Consider the following 19,012-nt stretch of genomic DNA (forward strand, 5'->3'; position numbering starts at 1 on the left):
ATGTGCCCGTTTCAATCTTTGAATTTAATGCTCAAACATTTGAATTTGAATTGATTCTGATCTTCATGGGCCTCGCCTTTCAGCCCAAACAATCTTGAGCCGAACTATCCATGAATTTGACTCCGTTCTCATCCCGAGATACAACCACTTCGATCTTTCTTCGCGGTGTAGCCACCTCGACCACACCCGTAGCTTATGGGTCTTAATGGGCCTTATCCCTCTTGGGCTTCTCTTCTGCCTATGTGGCAATCTTTGGTTGGTCCCGAATCATCCGTGCGGGATCCGACACCAACAATTAGCCCCCCAAGTCTTTCGAAGTGCCATTTTAATTCGGAAGACTTTTATGCTTTAATGACCAAAGATTGCGCTTGAGAATCCTCTAATTTTCCCTCCAAGATCCCAGTAGTCCTTTAATCTCGGCGCTATCCATATTTTTCCGCGTGACATCTGTCACCATCATTACCGTATCTTAATTATTTACTATAAAAGCGGGAAAACCTTTCCACTTTCCCCACGACTCCCAAGGCGATTCCATCATTACCACTTAGCTTGTGTGAGGTAATATTCTTTTTATTCTTACTTTTATTCTTGTTTTTTCAAATTAAAATTTTCTCTGCTTTCCTCATCAAGTTTCTCTGCTTCTTTCGCCAAATTTCTCTTTCCCGACACTTGAATTTTCCATCTTTCTCAATGACTTCTGATTCTGATAGACCCGAGTCTCCGTCCTACGACGAGAGACTTTCTAGTAATGACAAATGCACCCGCCCTGACGACATCGCTGGTCCGCATTACAGATCCACCTGTACTCTTCAATCCCTCGAGAGATTGAAGGAGCTTTGCCGGATTCCACCTGGAATCATGGCGGAAGCGCAAATAGCCGATCCTACGGAGTCCCTGGAAAACCACCGTGATGGCTACTTCTGTGTATACGAGATCTATTTCAAGGGCTGCGGATTAACCTTCCCCCTTCCCGAAGCCCTAGTTCGATACCTAGCGGCTCTTTAGATTGCTCTACCTCAGTTAACCCCCAATCTTCTTCGAACCATCCTCAGGATTATAACCGTTGCGGTGGAGGCCGGATATATTATCGGAGTCCCCGAGCTGAACGAGCTTCTAAGCGTGAGAAGCTCATCGAAGAAAGCGCCAACAGAAACATCATCTCGCACCTTCCGAACAAGGATGAAAACTAGCACCATCCTTGGTTCCTGATTAAGAAAACTCCTGTTTCGATTGGAAATCTTTCCGATGTACTCCCATCGAAGTGGTCTGCGAAGCATGGTAGAAATTAGGTCGCATATACCTTTCCCGGTTGTTTTATTATTTTTACTGACTAAATTCGTTGTTTCACTTCGCAGCTTTCGTCGCTCCGACTCGCCCATCTAAAGAATTCATCGAATTCTTCAAAATAATCCTCGAAGGGGAAACCCTTTGGAAATCTTTCACCCTCGATCGGTTCATAGAAGCCAATCGAAACCTCAGGATGAGCCCTCCCGATCAACTTCATCGTCTTCCGCCTCCGCCCTCAACTCAGGGAATGTCAGCTCGAGCCCTCACTGCCCAGCGCAAGATGCTCTCCAAGCCGATAAATGAGGCTTGACGCGATCCTCCCGAGGACTCGGCACTCTAAAGTTGAGCAAGGGATAGAAGTGGCTGTGAAGCCGTGGTGATGGATAGATGATCTCGATCTAGAGACGACACACGACTCAAAGACGAGAGAATGGATCGATGGATATCACAGAAATTTGCGGAAGAACTTCACGATACCGAAACTTAGATCCTTTGGATATACGCACCAAAAGAGACTAAGGGTTTAGCTGGATATACACACCAACAAGATGATCTTCTTAGAAAAGGTTTTTGATAAAAGAAAGATAGGTTCTCATAAGAGATTACAAGAGGATATATAGGAGAGAAGAGAATGTAAAGAGACAAGTCTTGGAACAAGCTCCAAGGCTGCCTAGAAAACACAAGAGAAATTAAAATGGAGTTTGAATTTGAAAAATAACCCTTCAACTACTAAGGCCACGAAATTGTCTCATTATTTAGTGGGATTGGGTCTTGAATCATCAAAATGGATTATATGAAGTGAAAACATAAGCCTCGTTAAAAACCTCCCTTTGGAAAACCCAGTGGGACAAAACCAAAGGCAGGGAAAAAGAGCACTCATGAATCACTTATCCACTTTGATGAGGTCCTTGAGCATGGATCAAAACCAAAGAGGTAGTGACTTGGCTCAAGTCATTTGGTCGGTCCCAAATGTGGTTAAGCATCCCTCCAATGGCTTGGTTGAATAGCTTAACATTTGGTCAGTTATCGGCTTGCGAGGAGAACAAGGCGTTCCTTGCGACCGCCATTGACAAAAAGACTATAGCAGGACCTTGCTGGTTAACGATAGTAGTACCGAAGGAACCAGATCCGTCGCTGCTTTCAGACTGACACCTCGTCGTGAACGTCGTGATGACCGTTCTCCTCGGAGGGCCCGATCTCCTCATCGTGACTCTCCTCGTCCTCCCCGAGATGATTTTAACAACGAACCGCTTAAGAATTTGATTCGCAAGAAGAGAGACAGACCATCTCGCAGTGGTTCCTCTCCACGGAGGGAGAAGTCAAGGGCCTGGACTGACCGTTCTCCTCGATCGTCCCCTCCTACTGAACCGATGGGTCCTCCTCCTCCTGTTGACATGTCTTCCTCTTCCTAACACAGTGGCGAGAAGACTGCCCGGAGCACGTCTCCTAAAAAGGTGGGTACTGAGCCTCGAGATGCTCCCCCAAAATCGAAGGTTGTACTCGTCCCTCAGAGAAAATCACTTTCAGGTCTGACAATGATTTATACACACTTTAAAATTTTCATCCTGTTCGGATTCCAAATTCTACAACTCTTCTTCTTCCGCCTTCACAGCTATGGAGAAAAAGGGTAGCGTCTTCCGATGCTTCAAAACCCGATCGGGTGCGATCTTGCCGGATTTCGACAAGTGGCGCCCTGCAATTCGTGAACGCTATTTACTTCATGCGCATCATTCATCTCGGGTTAGTTCCACTTCATTTTTCTGGTTTCGCTATTACCCTTCATACTGACTCACCATCTCGAGTTTATGTGAAATGTCAGGCAAACAGCGAACTCAACGATATGGTTTAACACTACGAGGGATTGTTGCTCAGTCGGCAACAGGAGATTGACACGTGGAAGGGCAAGTTTTCTGCTCTCAAGGACGAACTCCGCTCCTCTTCCGGCTCCAAGCATGAATTGGAAGACCGAGTCGACAATCTCACATCCAAACTCTCGAAGGTGAAAAGTGAGCTGCAAGACCAGTACGACCGGAATTGCCAAATTCAGGATGAGTTTTCCGGCGTTCAAGGTAGACTCTCCGAATCCGAATCGACCGCCTATTCCTTGAATAACCAACTCGTCGAACTTGACGCGAAGTACAAGGCGATCGTCAAGCTGCAGGACTCTGAGTTGGAGAGGTCGTCATCGAAGGCCAGGAAAGAGGTCAAGGGACACGGGATGGAGTTAATTCAAGGGGCCATCCATTTCATGCAAACCGAGAAGGCACGATCGGTACTTGAATCGGATATCAAGGAGCATGAGAGCAATTTACTCTTGCTGGACCAAATTCATGAAGAGGGTTTCTACGAAGAGCAAGAAAGGTCCGAGCTGACGGCTAGTTTAGCCGAAAAACGAAGTCGCTTCGCAGCCATTCCCGCTTCCTCTTTCAACACACAGCAGTTCGAGGAGTTCTTCACCGAGTCACCTCCCTTGGGTGAATCGGGTTTAGACTGGGCTGGTAAGTTCATACTCCTTGACACTTATCCTCTACTTTGCCTTTTATTTTTGACTGATTGGAACTGTTCCTCCTAGGTTCAAGTGAGACGGAAGGTGCTGCCCCAACTGAGGTTCCTGCCATACCGGTGGTCATCCCGGATGATGATTGCGCTGTTGGAAAAGAGCAGGAAACATCTTCTGAACAAGTCCCGGCTAAGGAGCCGAATGAACCTTTGTCAACCGGAATCGAGCCCGAGGTAAGTGCTAACCCGTAGTGGCTGCGTCCACTATAAACTGGGGCTTGTCCCATTCATTTGAAAGACTTAACTTTTAAATTTGGATATGTTTTTTTGCCTAAGGAGGCTTTATTATTACTATATTTTCTTTTCTTTTTTTTGTTTTTTTTTAACAAGATATTTGCCTAAGGAGGCTTTTAAACCTTTTCAAGTTTTAGTCCCTAAAGGGTTTGGTTAAAATAATGGGCGGGTTTGCAAAGTCCGCTTTTAACACTTTTTGGCCTTGTGGCTGCGTTTTCGAGATTTTCTAGGCTGATCAGACTTTTCTCTTAGAATGCGAGAACTGAGCGCGGCTTAACACGAGTTCCCCACTTTGGGTTTAGTCAACTCGATAAATTTGCTGGGCTTGGCCCACAAAAGTTATTTATAATGGGCTTTTTTGCCTTTAATGCGACTATTGCTCTTTCCCTTCCCACCCCTTGGGAAATAGGAAAAGTCACACGTCTTTAAGGCAATAACTGCTTTTTGACAACTTCCAAAAATGGTTTAAACCACTCGGGCACACCACCATTATTGGATTTATGGTTCCAAGACAAACCCTAAATCATTATAAATAAGGGCTCATCTGCCTCTAAACTTTCTTCAAGAGATTTCAGAATTTATTCGGTAAACACCACAATAATGGAAAACAGAAACGTAGCACCCATTGACCCCGGCAGCCCGCTCTTCCTATCCGGCGATGGTTTCGAGCCGGCAGGTGTTCTCTTTCCTCACGCCGTGTTTCACTTCCCTTCGAGGGAAAAGAAAGAGGCTTATGATTTCATGGACAAGGTTAGTATTCGTTCTCCTTGATCAAAACTTTCCGCCTCTTTTTTAATTCACTCAACTCCATGCCAGGTTGCCGATAAACATCGCTGTTTGTGCGATGAACGGCAGCGACTGGGTCTTAAAAGGCAAACACTCGAGGCTCGCATTGCTCGAGTGGAGAGGAAGGTAAGGGCTTTGGAAAGTGACCCTTTTCAATGGGAGTGGAGGAACTTTGATTCTATCGCAGAGATCCCAAGGATGCTCCGGATGTATCTCTGCGGTAGAGGTCAGGTTCCGGGACCCGTGAATACCCCGGTCGAAGTCGCTCCGCTTGACAGCGAAGAGGAGGAAGACGACAATCCTTGCAAACGTGTCCGGAACGAACCCGGAGTGGATGGCAAGAGCGAGGCGTCCACTTCAAAATCCAAACCGGCGATGAAGGAGCCTGTTCCTGAGCCTCTTCCATAAATGTCTCGAACTCTGCTTGCTTTTTTTTACCTCGCTTTTCCTTAAAAAATTTTGGACTCGTAATGGGCTTCGGCCCATTTTGTTTATGGAAATCTTATTACCTTTCTTTTTCAAAATATTTTTGGAGATACGTCTTGAATGCAGGATTGGTTAAGGGCATAAATCTTTCCGCGAATCACTCTGCTCCAGGATGGAAACCGCGGCTTACTAGGGATACGGAGTCCTTATAAATTGTAATTTCATCTTCTCTTTATCCTTCATCATTCTCTTTTCTTTTTGCAGGTATGGAGTTCAACCTTAGATGTTCAGAGTATATGCCAGACTTCTCCAGGGTCGGAATGATGGATGAAGATGTTCCAAATGTGCCGGGTAGGCGGCCTTCTCCACCTCGCGGCTTCTTCTGATCCCAAATCCGAGTTCCGTGCACCTTGATCAAGGACCTCCCAGTCAGAGACCAAGAAACATCGATGGCATTCATAAGGGCGCTTGCGATTCAACACCGGAAGGAGGAAACTCCGAAAAAGAATTAACCGAATGCAACGCAGGGTTACTGCGATATAGAGAGATCTTCACGTCCTCGGCTCTCACCCCAGAGAATGGATCGAGCTTGGAATCTCCGAATTTTCTCGTATTCCGGACTGTATGATGCCGATTCTTGATCTCGCTGGTCAAGGAGTTCAAGTGTTCTGCTCATCAAGAAGATTTACCTAATTCGAAGTGTGTGAAGATCGACACTTCATTTTATTTGCTTAAATAAATGTTTTGTTTCCAGTTTCTGTATGTTCGCCTATTCGAACTTTATTCATCTTGTTCGTTCGCATAGTCGAACTCTTTTCTAAAATAAAAACAAATTTTATTAGTAGCTGAACCCGTTTCCGAGCTGCCTACGTACCCTATTTCGGGATCAAGCCACACCGTAGTTCATGTACATAAAAAATGCGTATCACTTAAACGTAAAACGTTTTTAGGTTAATCACATTCCAAGGTCGCTTGACTGGCCTGTCTTCTAAGTCTTTCAACCTGTAAACACCATTGCGAACCACTTCGGTAACAATATAAGGTCCTTCCTAATTAATGCCGAACTTCCCTGCGCCTTCTTCCTTTTTATTGTCAAAGACTCGTCTTAGCACATAATCTCCTACAAAGAACGGCCTACTTTTGACTTTGGAGTTGTAGTATCTAGCTGCTGCCTGCTGTTAATTTTGAATCCGAATTAGAGCTTGATCTCGCCTGTCATTGATGGTATCTAGCGAGTCATCAAGCATTGCTGAATTCTCTTCTTCATTCAACGGTGCTTCTGTTCGCCGAAGTCCAGGTACGTTGAGTTCGGCCGGTACTACTGTCTCGATGCCATAAACCAGAGAGAACGGAGTTTCTCTAGTAGGTCGCCTAGGGGTTGTGCGATAAGCCCATAGGACGGGTTGGAGTTTATCATACCACCCTCCTTTTAGGTGATTCAAGCGTTTTCTGAGATTGCTCAGGATCGTTTTGTTCGCTGCCTCGGCTTGGCCATTTCCTTGTGCATACCGTGGAGTAGAGTAACTGACTTTGATTCCCCATTCCGAACAAAAAGCTTCAAACTCGTGTGAAATGAACTGTGGCCCATTATCAGTAACTATCTCGTATGGAACCCCATGTCAACATATGATATTTTTCCAAATAAAAGTATTCACCGCCGAATCTTTGATGCTAACATATGCTCAGCTTCAATCCACTTCGAGAAGTAATCTGTCAAGACCAAAAGGTACTGTACTCCTCGAGTTGATCTATGCAATGGTTCAATGATATCCATCGACCACCTCATGAACGGGTATGGGGCGGAGATGGAGGAGAATAACTCCGAAGGTTGATGGATTAACGGTGCATGAAGTTGACAGCGCTTACACCTTTGGGCGAACTTGACGCAATCCGTGATCATAGTGGGCCAGTAATACCCTATTCTTTTAATTTTAAAAGCCATAGCCCTTCCTGACGAATGACTCCCACACAACCCTCGGTGCACTTCGCTCATGATAATTTCGACTTTGGGCACAAAAACGCACAGTAGGTAAGGGTCGCTGACTCCTCGTTTATACAACGCATCCTTCGATAGACAAAATTTTGCGCTACCGATTCTCATTTTCCTGGCCTTCCATTTATCTTTTGGGAGCTTGCCCGTCTTATTGTAGTGCTTTATTGGCTCCCTCCAATCAGACCCCAGTCTTTAGCCGGAATTTGGTTGTCTTCATGGAATATTCGTAGTTCCGGTTCGAGATGCTCGTTTGGTTCAAGATCCGGTTCGGGATGCTCGTTCGGTTTGAGAGTACCCTCTTCGATTAACGGCCCGGTCTTTGTAACTGTTTCCGGAACTGCGCCTTCTGACAGGATAACAGGCTCCTCGCTACTGCTTTCCTTGGATATGTTAGGCTCAGATATGTTTGACCCTCTTGATTTTCTCCGTTTGACGGGTGGCAGCTTGATCTCAGGTTCACCACGGTCACGCGCCGCTGCTCGAGCTCTTGTAATGACGAGAGTTTCTTTGTCATCTTTAATGCTTCGTTCCGAGATGCATTCTACAGGAATGATTCTTTTCAATTCAGGATCTGACGTCGATGCTAATGCGGCAAGTGCATCCGCTGTTGTATTCTCTCCTCGAGGTATACGAATTAACTCGAATTTCTTGAAGTTTTTTTAGAGATCTTTTACAACTTCGAGATATGCTTCCATTCTTGAATCTTTGGCTTCATAGTCTCCATTGAACTGGTTAACTACTAGTTGTGAATCACAATAAGCAACTATTTCCTCAGTTCCAACTCCTTGTGCCAATCGAAATCCGGTAATTAGGGTTTCATACTCTGTCTCATTGTTAGAAACATTAAATAATAATCAGAACGACTGTTCCAGAATTTCCGATGTGGGAGATTCCAACTTGATTCCCACTCCGGATCCTTGTTTTGATGAAGATCCGTCTACGTGCAACTTCCAAGTCTGGTTCTCCGGCTGTTCTGGCATGCCAAGTACTAGCAACTCGATAAGGAAATCTGCTAAAACTTGGGCCTTCATGCTGACTCGGCTTTTGAATTCTATATCATATTCGCTCAGCTCTACCGCCCACTTCGCCAACCGTCCGGACTGACTTGGACTATGAAGTATTGTTCGAAGTGGCTGGTTAGTTAATACTTCGATTGGATGGGATTGAAAATATGGGCGCAGCTTCCGGGCTGAAGTCACTACCGCAAGTGCGAGTTTTTCCATCATTGTATACCTGGTTTCTGGATCTGTCATTGACTTACTTATGTAATAAATCGGCTTTTGCTCCCCGCGGTCCTCCCGGATTAAGACTCCACTAACCGCATGATTCGAAATTGATACGTACAAGTAAAGCTTTTCATCCACCTCGGGTTTAGACAATACAGGTGGAGTAGTTAAGTATGCCTTAAGTTGCCCAAAGACTTCTTCACACTTCTCTTCCCAAAGGAATCCTTTGTTTCCTTTCAGAATTTGATAAAAAGGTAAAGATTTATCCGTTGATCTCGAATTAAAACGATTCAAAGCTGCAATCCGCCCAGTCAATCACTGTACTTCCTTGAAGTTTTTTGGAGACGGCATATTTAGAAAGGCATTGATTTGATTTGGATTGGCCTCAATTCCCCTTTTTGTCACAATATAGCCAAGAAACTCTCTGGATGGGACTCCGAATGTGCACTTCGCCGGGTTTAGCTTCATTTGATATTGATTAAGAATTTCAAAACATTTCTCCAAATGCTTAACGTGGTCTTCTTTCTTCAACGCTTTAACCAACATATCATCTATGTAGACTTCCATTGTCTTTCCGAAATGATCGTGGAACATTTTATTGACCAACCATTGATAAGTTGCTCTTGCATTTTTTAAACCAAAAGGCATTACTTTATAAGAATAAATACTTATATCCGTGATGAATGACGTTTTTTCCTGGTCCTCGGGATTCATCATTATTTGATTATAACCCGAGAAGGCATCCATGAAGGTTGATAGTTCATTTCCAGCAGTAGCGTCTACGAGCCGGTCTATATGCGGAAGCGGGAAACTATCCTTTGGACATGCTTTATTGAGGTCCGTGAAGTCGATGCATACCCTGTCCTTTCCATTCTTCTTTTTGACCACGACGGTGTTTGCTACCCACTCCGGGTACTGCACTTCCCTTATGGACCCTATCTTTAAGAGTTTGTCCACTTCGTCGTTTACTATTTTTGCTCGCTCCACTCCAAGTTTTCTTCTTTTTTGTTTTACAGGCTTGAAGCTCGGATCCACGTTAAGTTCATGACAAATTATGCTTGGATCTATGCCAGGCATATCCACCGCTGACCACGCAAATGATGTCTTGTTTTTCCTCAAAAGTTCGATTAAAGCCTCTTTTATTTTGCCGGTCAAAGTAGCTCCAATTCGGACTTTCTGATCTGGTTTGTCTTCTTCTAATACTACTTCGGTTACTACGTCATCCTCTTTCTGCCCACTAGGAAATCTTTGAATTATTCCCTTCTTTGCGGGCTTCGTTAATTGCTATTGGATCTTCAAACGGTGGCTAGCTAGATAACATGTTCGCGAGGCTTCTTGATCTCCCCGAACTGTTTCCTCTCCACTTGGTGTTGGAAATTTGATGCATTGGTGATATGTAGAGGGGACTGCCTTCATTTGATAAATCCACGGAGTACTCCCGAGGATGATGTTGTAAGCTGCCGGTTTATCGAAAACAACGAAGTCCACGATTTTTGACACCTTTTTGGCAAGAACTGGTAGCTTGATCATTCCGAGAGACATAGCTGACTCACTTGTGAATTCCACTAAGGGAGATGGGGGTCCTACTATGTCTACCCGACTAATTCCCATTCTTTTCAAAGTACTTAAAAAGATTAAATCGATCGAACTGCCCGTATCGATGAGAATCCTCGATACTTTGAAGTTGGCAACGTCCAGGGTAATGACGAGGGCGTCATCATGAGGTCTTTCGAGGTGCCGTGTTTCTTCCTCGTCAAATGATATTGATGCACCTTGAAAGTCAACTTCTTCGCCCAAGTTCGCTTTGAGTGAAACATTTCGCCTATGCTTCTTGATGGAACTAATCGAATCTCGGCAAAGTTTGGAACCTCCTAGAATTACTTTGATCTTTCCTTTCGAACTCCTTGGTTCTTCTTCATTGGCAACCTTGGTCTTTTGGAGTTTTGATCTTTGGCACTATCTCTTTCTTCGTGGTATTCGTTCACGAAATCCTCTATGTTGAATTTGGAAAGATCTCTGCTAGCCCATAGCTCCGCGAGATGCCTTTTAAGGACACTGCAATCTTTGGTTAAATGCCCGGTCACCTTATGGATGTCACAATATAAACTCTCATCACGGACCCATGTGTTCGACTTTCTTTTTCCTTGGAATTGTTTTCCGACGATATTGTTAAAGGGCTGTGACCCAAACTTTCTTGGTCCTTTGTTTTCCCTGGGCTCAAACTTCTTGGAGGGGAAAGTAACCGCCGGTTTTCTTGTTTATTCCTTTTGGCAAAATTCTCTTTTTCATCTTCTACTTCCATCCAATTGTTTGCGCAGAAAAGTGCGTCTTGAATTGTTTCCGGCTTATGAAGTATTAGATCCTCTTTGAACCTTGAATCGTGCCGTAAACCTTTTCGTAGGGCAGATAAAGCTGACTGTTGTGAAATTCTTGGGAGCTTCGACAGCACCCCCTTGAACTTGGTGATGAAAATTCGAAGTGACTCATTCGGCCCTTGTGATAGATTCCAAAGGTCAGCGTCCAAAATGCTTTTATCCATAAGGATAGAATATTGTTTCAGGAAAACAGCCGACAGCTCGTCAAAATTGCTGATTGAACCTGGCTCTAACTGGGTAAACCACATTAGTGTTTGGCCGCAAAGATTTTCTGAAAAGAGTTTGCAGTATCCCGCGTCCTCATCAGCTTCATCCAATTCGACTCGTACAGCGGCAATCAAAAAGGCTGGAGATAACTCTTTGGATCTTCTAGTCCGCTGTAGGGCTCCAGTTTGAGCTTCCGAGAATCTTTGATTCTCAAACTTGATATTCGCGGGATGAAAGGTGTTCGCCTAGCTTCTTTAATGACTCGATTGATATCTGGCTCCGAACTATTGGCCTGATGGAACTTTGATTTCATTTCCTTTAGTTCTTGGCTAACCTTTCTCATAGTCTCGAATTAGTCGAGGCTTTCTTGCTCGTACTGATCTGCAAATTGATCTTCGTCTTCGAGTTGCATCTCTCCGTCCGCCGGCTGAACTACCGTATTAGTGGCATCAGGAGTTATTTGTCCACTGGTCTCATTTCGCGCAAGGGGGCTTGGCGAATTGAATATTCTTCTTCGGATTCCAACAGGGTTTCCTGCACTCAAAGAGCGAACACGAGATTGTATAGTACTGACGTTTTGGCTAAGAGATACTTGGGTTGTTTGTAACGTGTCAACGGCCTTTTCCACATTCGAGAACTTCTGTGACATTTCCGACATGGTTTGCTGCATGGCTTTAAGGGTTTCGGCCAATGATGCATCAGGGATGTCTCCTCCAAACATTGCTGTTTATCTCGAAAATGTAGTGAAAAAAATCTGACCACTCAAGAATCTTCTTTTCCCACAGGCGGCACCAAAATTTGGATGTCGGATTCACACACTTAAATATTTATTTATTTAGTGTGAAAGACTATTCTTGAGGACAAAAATCAATGTAAAGAAATTGTGAATTGGTATGGAAATGGATATAGTATATTTGCTCGAAAAAAAATTCTCCTCTTACATGAACCTTGGCCCTTATATTTTATACTAACCAATGATATTTAACTCCTAATTAAATACAATTATTCTCTCTTAAATGTGGCCGTTTCAATCTTTGAATTTATGCTCAAACGTTCGAATTTGAATTGATTCCGATCTTCATGGGCCTCGCCTTTCAGCCTAAACAATCTTGAGCCGAACTATCCATGACTTTGACTCCGTTCTCATCCCGAAATACAACCACTTCGATCTTCCTTCGCGGTGTAGCCACCTCGACCCCACCCTTAGCTTATGGGTCTTAATGGGCCTTATCCCTCGTGGGCTTCTCTTCTGCCTATGTGGCAATCCCTGGTTGGTCCCGAACCATCCGTGCGGGATCCAACACCAACAGTGGGCACAAAGTGGATATTCAAGAACAAGATTGATGAAGATGGGAATGTGACTCACAACAAAGCTCGTACGGTTGCACAAGGGTACTCCAAAGTAGAAGAAATCAACTTTGATGTGACTTTTACTCCTGTAGCACGTCTTGAGTCCATCAGATTGGTCCTTGGAATTGGATGTGTGCTGAACATCAAGTTACATCAGATGGATGTAAAGAGTGCATTTCTGAATGGTCTGCTCCAAGAAGAAGTCTATGTTGTACAGCCTAAAGGATTTAAAGATCCTCACTTTCCTGAGTATGTATACAAGCTGAAGAAGGCACTTTATAGATTAAAGCAGTCTCCACGTGCTTGGTATGAAAGACTGACTCAGTTTCTGGTGAACAACGAATTTAACAGAGACAATGTAGACAAGACTCTGTTCATCTATAACTCTGGGTCAGACATTCTGGTTGTTCAGATTTATGTAGATGATATTGTATTTGGAAGCACCAGAACAGAACTAGTCAACAAGTTTGTCCAGACAATGACAAAGCAGTTCGAAATGAGCATGGTCGGAGAGTTGAATTACTTCTTGGGGTTACAGATTACATAATCTGTAGACGGTATGTTCATTTCCAGAGCACATATGCGAAGAATCTCATCAAGAGGTTTGACCTGCAAACCAGCACGCACTCCCATGAGCACAGTCTCAAAGCTGTCTAAGGATGAAGATGGTCAGGCTGTTGATCAGAAACTCTACAGAACAATGATAGGAAGTCTCATGTATCTCACAGCTAGCAGACCAGACCTGTGTCACAGCGTAGGTGTGTGTGCCCATTATCAAGCCAGTCCCCGTGTGTCCCACCTGAATGTTGTCAAATGAATCATCAAATACGTCAAAGGTACAGTTGAGCATGGTCTGTCTTACACTAAATATACTAATCAGAATCTTGTAGGTTTCTGTGATATAAACTATGACAGACGAAGCACAATAGGAGGATGTTTCTTTCTGGGCAATAACCTGATCGCATGGCACATCAAGAACAGAATTGTGTATCCCTGTCGTCTACCCAGGCTGAGTACATTGCTATGGGCAGATGTTGTACTCAGCTGCTGTGGATGAAGCAAATGCTGGCTGACTATGGTATGACTTCTCAGACTCTCTTAGTACACTATGATAATACAAGCGCAAATGATATCATAAAAAATCTTGTTCATCACACTCGCACTAAGCACATTGATGTTAGGCACCACTTCATTAGAGAACTAGTTGAGGGAAAACTTGTTGAGATTCATTATATTACTACTGAGAAACAGCTGGGTGATATCTTTACTAAACCACTTGATTTGAGCACTTTCACAAATTTGCAAAAGTCACTTGGTATTTGTGAACACTGACTTGCTTTGTCACTAAGAGATTATTGTAACAGGATCACTGCATAGGATTACAACAGTTTTTTAATCCCTTGGTTATTGTTCTGTAAACTGTAGCCTGTACATAACAAGAAAAACCTCCTATTGGCAATTTCACTCTGAAAAGGAGCTGCTCTTCATATTTGGCTTCGAAGATGTTCAATAGAGATGGCTTTCTGGTCTGCATATCAATCTTGATCACTGAAAAAAAGAAAAAAAAAAAAAAAGAATGAAAAGATGAGATGATTTTCTTTTGAGTAAAGGGGTAGGAAAATTTCCAATGACCTCATTACTTTACTTTGAAAGGAATGATCACACAAAGGTTGGAAGCGAGGTTAAGAAAATTGCCTGTGATACCATTATTCGCCTACACCTTTGACGACTATGAAAAAAAGGGAGAAAGCTGTCTTGAGAATATCGTCTGGTTGGGTATGCAGATGTGTAGACTAGTCTGGGTGAAGCAGTGTGTGTGAAAGCTCCTCATATGAGAAATAACTACCTCATTGAGCTGGTGGGTTGAACATGTTTTGAGTTCGTTGTGCTTGCTCCTGTGCACATCATGTTGCTTCATGAAATCTGTGTTCAAAGGAATGTTGTTGGTGTTTCTACTGATTGAAAACCCAATGAATCTAACACTTAAATGATATTTCTTGGTCAGCATATCTAGATCTTTAACATGGTTAATTTCTGTTCTCTGTATGCTTAATGGATGCACGTTTTTCTGTATTCAACAGATTATGTTTGTACAACACAGAGTGTTTGGTTTAAATTGCAGATGAAATATCTTTGGCCAGGCTCAATTTTTTTCTCACCGGTAAACACTGGTTATGTGTACTGATGGGATTTGTGAGTTTTCGATACAATTTCAGGGTTTGCCATTTGACACTGCTTCTCCTGTCCTAGAATGTCTTGAGTTTGTTTTTACATGAATGTGCACTCAAGCAGGGGGAGAATATGGTGATTTGTAGGATCTGTGAGTAAGGGAGAGCAAATGCTTCTGTTCTGCAGTCTGATTATGATCTTGGAATATACATTGGTTTTTGGCTAGTGTTTGTCAAACTAACCTTGACAGGATGCTCTAGAGCTTGAGGTGTCACATTCAAGCAGAAAAGGGAGAGATTAAAGACATATGGATGTCTGGCTACAAGACGATCATGTGGAGCACATGAGAGAGCTGTATGCGAGAAGCTGCGAGCGTTAAATAAAGATGATGTGGCGAGCTATGATTGGTGATGGAAGTTTCTAGAACGTGAGAATCAAGTTATTCAAGATATAAGCAAATCAAGGAAATAAGATTTGAAGATATCTTAGAATAGTAAATTAGGTTAGCTGCGTTTGTGTGGCTACCTATAGATTGGCAGGCTAAGCGTTAGGCTTAGATTGGTCGTCTTTATCATCTCTGTGAATCACAAATTCTAGACTAGAAGCTGTTAGGGTTCTTGGTGAGTGATCAGAATGTCCAGCATAACTGTTGGTGTGTTTGTGAGATTGGGTAGATTAGGAATTAGTCAGTGACGAGTTGTGTCAACGTCGTGTAAATCTGATTAAACAGATCTATTAGATTGTTTAAGTGATTCCTAATAAAAAAAAAAAAAAAGAGGTTATTTTCAATCCCATCGATATCTACGTAATAACAGCTACTAAAACATATCTATTAAATCTAATGAACTAGTTTATGCAAAACTAGCTTTGGGCATAAACCCGGAACCCAAGACTCGACCCGAAACTAAACCAAATAGGCGGTTCAGGTTAGTTTTGGTTCCCTTAAATTACTTACATGAGACTTCTGTAAATATATTTGTGTTCTAGGTTTTTTCGGATAGTACCCGAGACCCGAGCAGGTATATGCATATTCCCAAGATATAAACACACATATTAATAGACTTAACCTATAGTTATTGGTTCCACTAATGCCTAAATCGATTTCGTTCTTTCTCCAGCAACGTAGATAAATCGATCACAGGCATGATGTTGTCTCCTTCTTCCTATTCGATTATAACGTTTAATTATATCTTGTGCTTCGTTTGTGTTAGTTTTCACTTCGAACTTCGTCTTGTTTTTTTTACTCTTTTAGTTGTCACTTAGATCTCTATCTCTGTTGATTTGTTTTATGTTTTGATTAGTTTTTCTTTTTATACTTTGTCTCTATTGATTTAGTTATAGGTTTTGTTCTTCGTCTCTAACTCTATGGTCATTTGTTTATGGTTTTTATCGTTCATTTATGTGTTCTTACTTGAAGTTACTTTGCTTCGGATATGTTTTGTCTCTTACTCACTTTTTTCTTCATCTCCGGAGTGACTTCTTTATATGTTTTCTGCTATGTTGAGTTTGATAGATTGATATGTTTGTGGTTATGATTATTTGTTAAGTTCTAATTCTCGTCTCTGTTGATTTAGTATGCCAATTCTGATTTATATGTATTTCTCTTCTCTTTTAGATGGATTCGTCCTCAATTGCAAACGACATTGATGCCAAGAATTGAAATCACTCAAGAACCAGAAGAGGATTTGAGGACTTCTGATAATAAAGGTAAAAGAAAAGAAGTTCCAGGGAAAGATGCATTTAGTTTTAAGGCAATTTAGGTCAAAGACTATAGAATAGAAAAACAAGGTCTATAGTGTACGAGCATTATACAAGATTCAAGGACAATAAAGACAAGTGCAAATGTTAATATTATGCAGAAGTTTTCACTTATCCAACAAGTTTGTGGATGTTGGAATCCGCACTCTAATATTTGTGAAAGATTTTGAGATCGTATTATCGAGAATGAACTATATCGGATATAAAGATAACAAATAACAAAAGTGAAGTGGTATTTTACTGCATAAGAGTCCTCCTCTAAAAATGTTTGTTTTGTCCCCTTTATAGCCACAATGTAACGACCCTTGACCAAACGAGACGTAGGTCCGGCTAGTCCCGTTATTCGTGATAAGTACTTCGAACAAACAGACCGAGGTTCTTCTAGAAGAAAACTAGCGTCTCTAGTTTGCCCAGACTTAGTTCCGTCCCTTCCAATATCGATATTAGGCTTTCCAACCTTTTACCAAGAAAAGAAGTTGTGTCGGTCCGGACAAAGCCTTATCATCAATTATTCACCATTAATATTAAACATAACTTTATTAATAATAATAATAATAATAATAATAATAATAATAATAATAATAATAATAAACAACTGTACAATTTCTAGTTTTATCGAGTCACGACTACAGCCTACTACCAAAAGATCTTAAACTACGAACTAAGAAAGAAACATACGTCTTTTACAAAAGCAACAAAAAGCTACACCAACGGCCTACATGTCCAAACTCCCCTCTAAAGCGATCTGACTAATAGTTACCTGCAACAAACAATATTGTCATGAGTACTAGTCACTTAGTTTGATTCCCCTACTCGGAAATTAAACACCCATAAAAAATAACAAGCAAAGAACATACAAACAAGCAATCAAACAATACATGCAAACAATCAAGAATACCATTCACAAAACAATGGAAAACAATGAGCCTATCATACATCTAACAAAGCGAAACAATATATAACAACACTAGTAATCCCTATCGCAATGTGATCGATCTTTCCCAGTGACCAATTCATTTATAGCCACAAAGTCTATAAATGAATTGTTCACGTTGGTCTACCTTGGAAGTAATCTGATCGTTGGATCATCATGCATCACCCGACCCTTGGTCGCAACCCACTCTATCAGAGTCGAATGAAACAAGGGAAGCACATTCAATCACCAAAAAACTTCTACAAACAAATACAAGCAGCAACAACAACAACAATCCACAAATACTAGCATATTAATAAACAAATCAATCAATTATGTGCTACTTTACACTTAGATTCTTTTCGTCAATGGCGAAAAAACAGCACTCTGCCAGAGCTTCTTCACCTTTGGGATTTCGTTTTTATTTTTGTTTTAGCTTGATTCTCTTCTATATATATATATATATATTTGTTGTGCATCATGCTTCCTTGTGCATCGATCTTAAGTACTTCAACTGATAGATGTGCATTTGCAGCATATTTCATTTGTAATTATTTAAGATTTTATTAATCTGATTTGTTTAGTGAAAATTAGGCACACATCACTATAGCCGAAGATTGGTTGTGTAATGTTGCTCAAAAACATTGATTTCTAGAAAATGACTAATGAATGGAACAAGATAACAAATTACACAAATGGCTAAATTTGTTGTAGAATATATTGTTATTTCAAGAGACAAAGTTGGTCATAAAGTGTCGATTCCTAAGTGTTAATATTATATAGCTCCATGAGAAATAAATTGCCTTTCAACGTTCTAAGCATCTTATGTTGTTCATTTAGTATTTCTGATTCACCTAACATCAACAGTATATAAAGAGCTCACCTACCAAAAAGTTATTTTAAAACAATATTAGGTTTTGTCTGTTTACATTCAACCAACGAACAATACATGAATGGGACAATATATTTCTTAAAAAAAAAGATAGGACAATAGAATAGTATTGGCATTTGGCACAATAGATGAATGCTTATCTTTGTTAGTCTCTAGTTTTTATCTTCTAAACATATTTTCAGAACTCTCCAATTTATATAGCCTCAAATTAACCAAATTATAAAAATGACAGTCAGATTTTTCTACTACCACAAAATATGAAAACTGAAGCACAAAAAGATATATTGCTTAAAATTTAGATACAAGTTTGCCTTCGCAATGGACATGGCGATTAGAGAGAGAGAGGGAGAGAGAAAGTTTCATTGTAATGTAAGAGTTATTTAAGAAGATGACTTTTGTCGCATCCTGACATATGTATTGTCACTTTTAGGTACCACGATTATGATTTGATCTCTTGATAATTCTTAACACAGAGATATAAAATAAAATATTCAATATTAAAGGAAAAAAAAAAGGTTGTAGAAAGCATATTAGGTTTGGTGGTAATGTAGTTAATAAAGAAATTTATATAAAAGATTGCAAAGTGTTATATACGAATAGATGACTAACACAAATAATAATCAAATCCATCGATACTCAGGATAACATCTTCTAAATCTATATGTATTTGAGAACGTTGATTTACAGATATTTTGTATAGTTTTCAACTTGAATCATATTAAATTTTATATGTTTCTAGTTCAAAACTAATTGGCAATGAGTGGATATTTTCATGTTTTATCTAAATTTCCGATGTAGCATATTCCTATCTAAACGTTCTTTTGAGATCTATAACAC

General features: G+C 41.2%; 1 protein-coding gene and 2 pseudogenes across 1 annotated transcript; all 3 read left to right on the forward strand.

The window, feature by feature from the left end:
• The first annotated feature begins 690 nt into the window (after positions 1–690).
• LOC110228509 lies at positions 691–5,274 on the forward strand (annotated as a pseudogene).
• On the forward strand, positions 5,275–5,985 carry LOC110228510 (annotated as a pseudogene).
• Positions 5,986–16,271: 10,286 nt separating this feature from the next.
• LOC110228511 lies at positions 16,272–16,618 on the forward strand (the record flags this gene model as incomplete). Its single annotated transcript, XM_021026161.1, is given in 2 exon segments — positions 16,272–16,380; positions 16,383–16,618. Coding segments are annotated over 2 exon segments (345 nt in total), but the record flags the coding sequence as incomplete, so codon positions are not given.
• Positions 16,619–19,012: the final 2,394 nt, after the last annotated feature.

The sequence above is a fragment of the Arabidopsis lyrata genome (genome assembly GCF_000004255.2).
Source record: "Arabidopsis lyrata subsp. lyrata unplaced genomic scaffold ARALYscaffold_5, whole genome shotgun sequence".
Lineage (NCBI taxonomy): Eukaryota > Viridiplantae > Streptophyta > Magnoliopsida > Brassicales > Brassicaceae > Arabidopsis > Arabidopsis lyrata.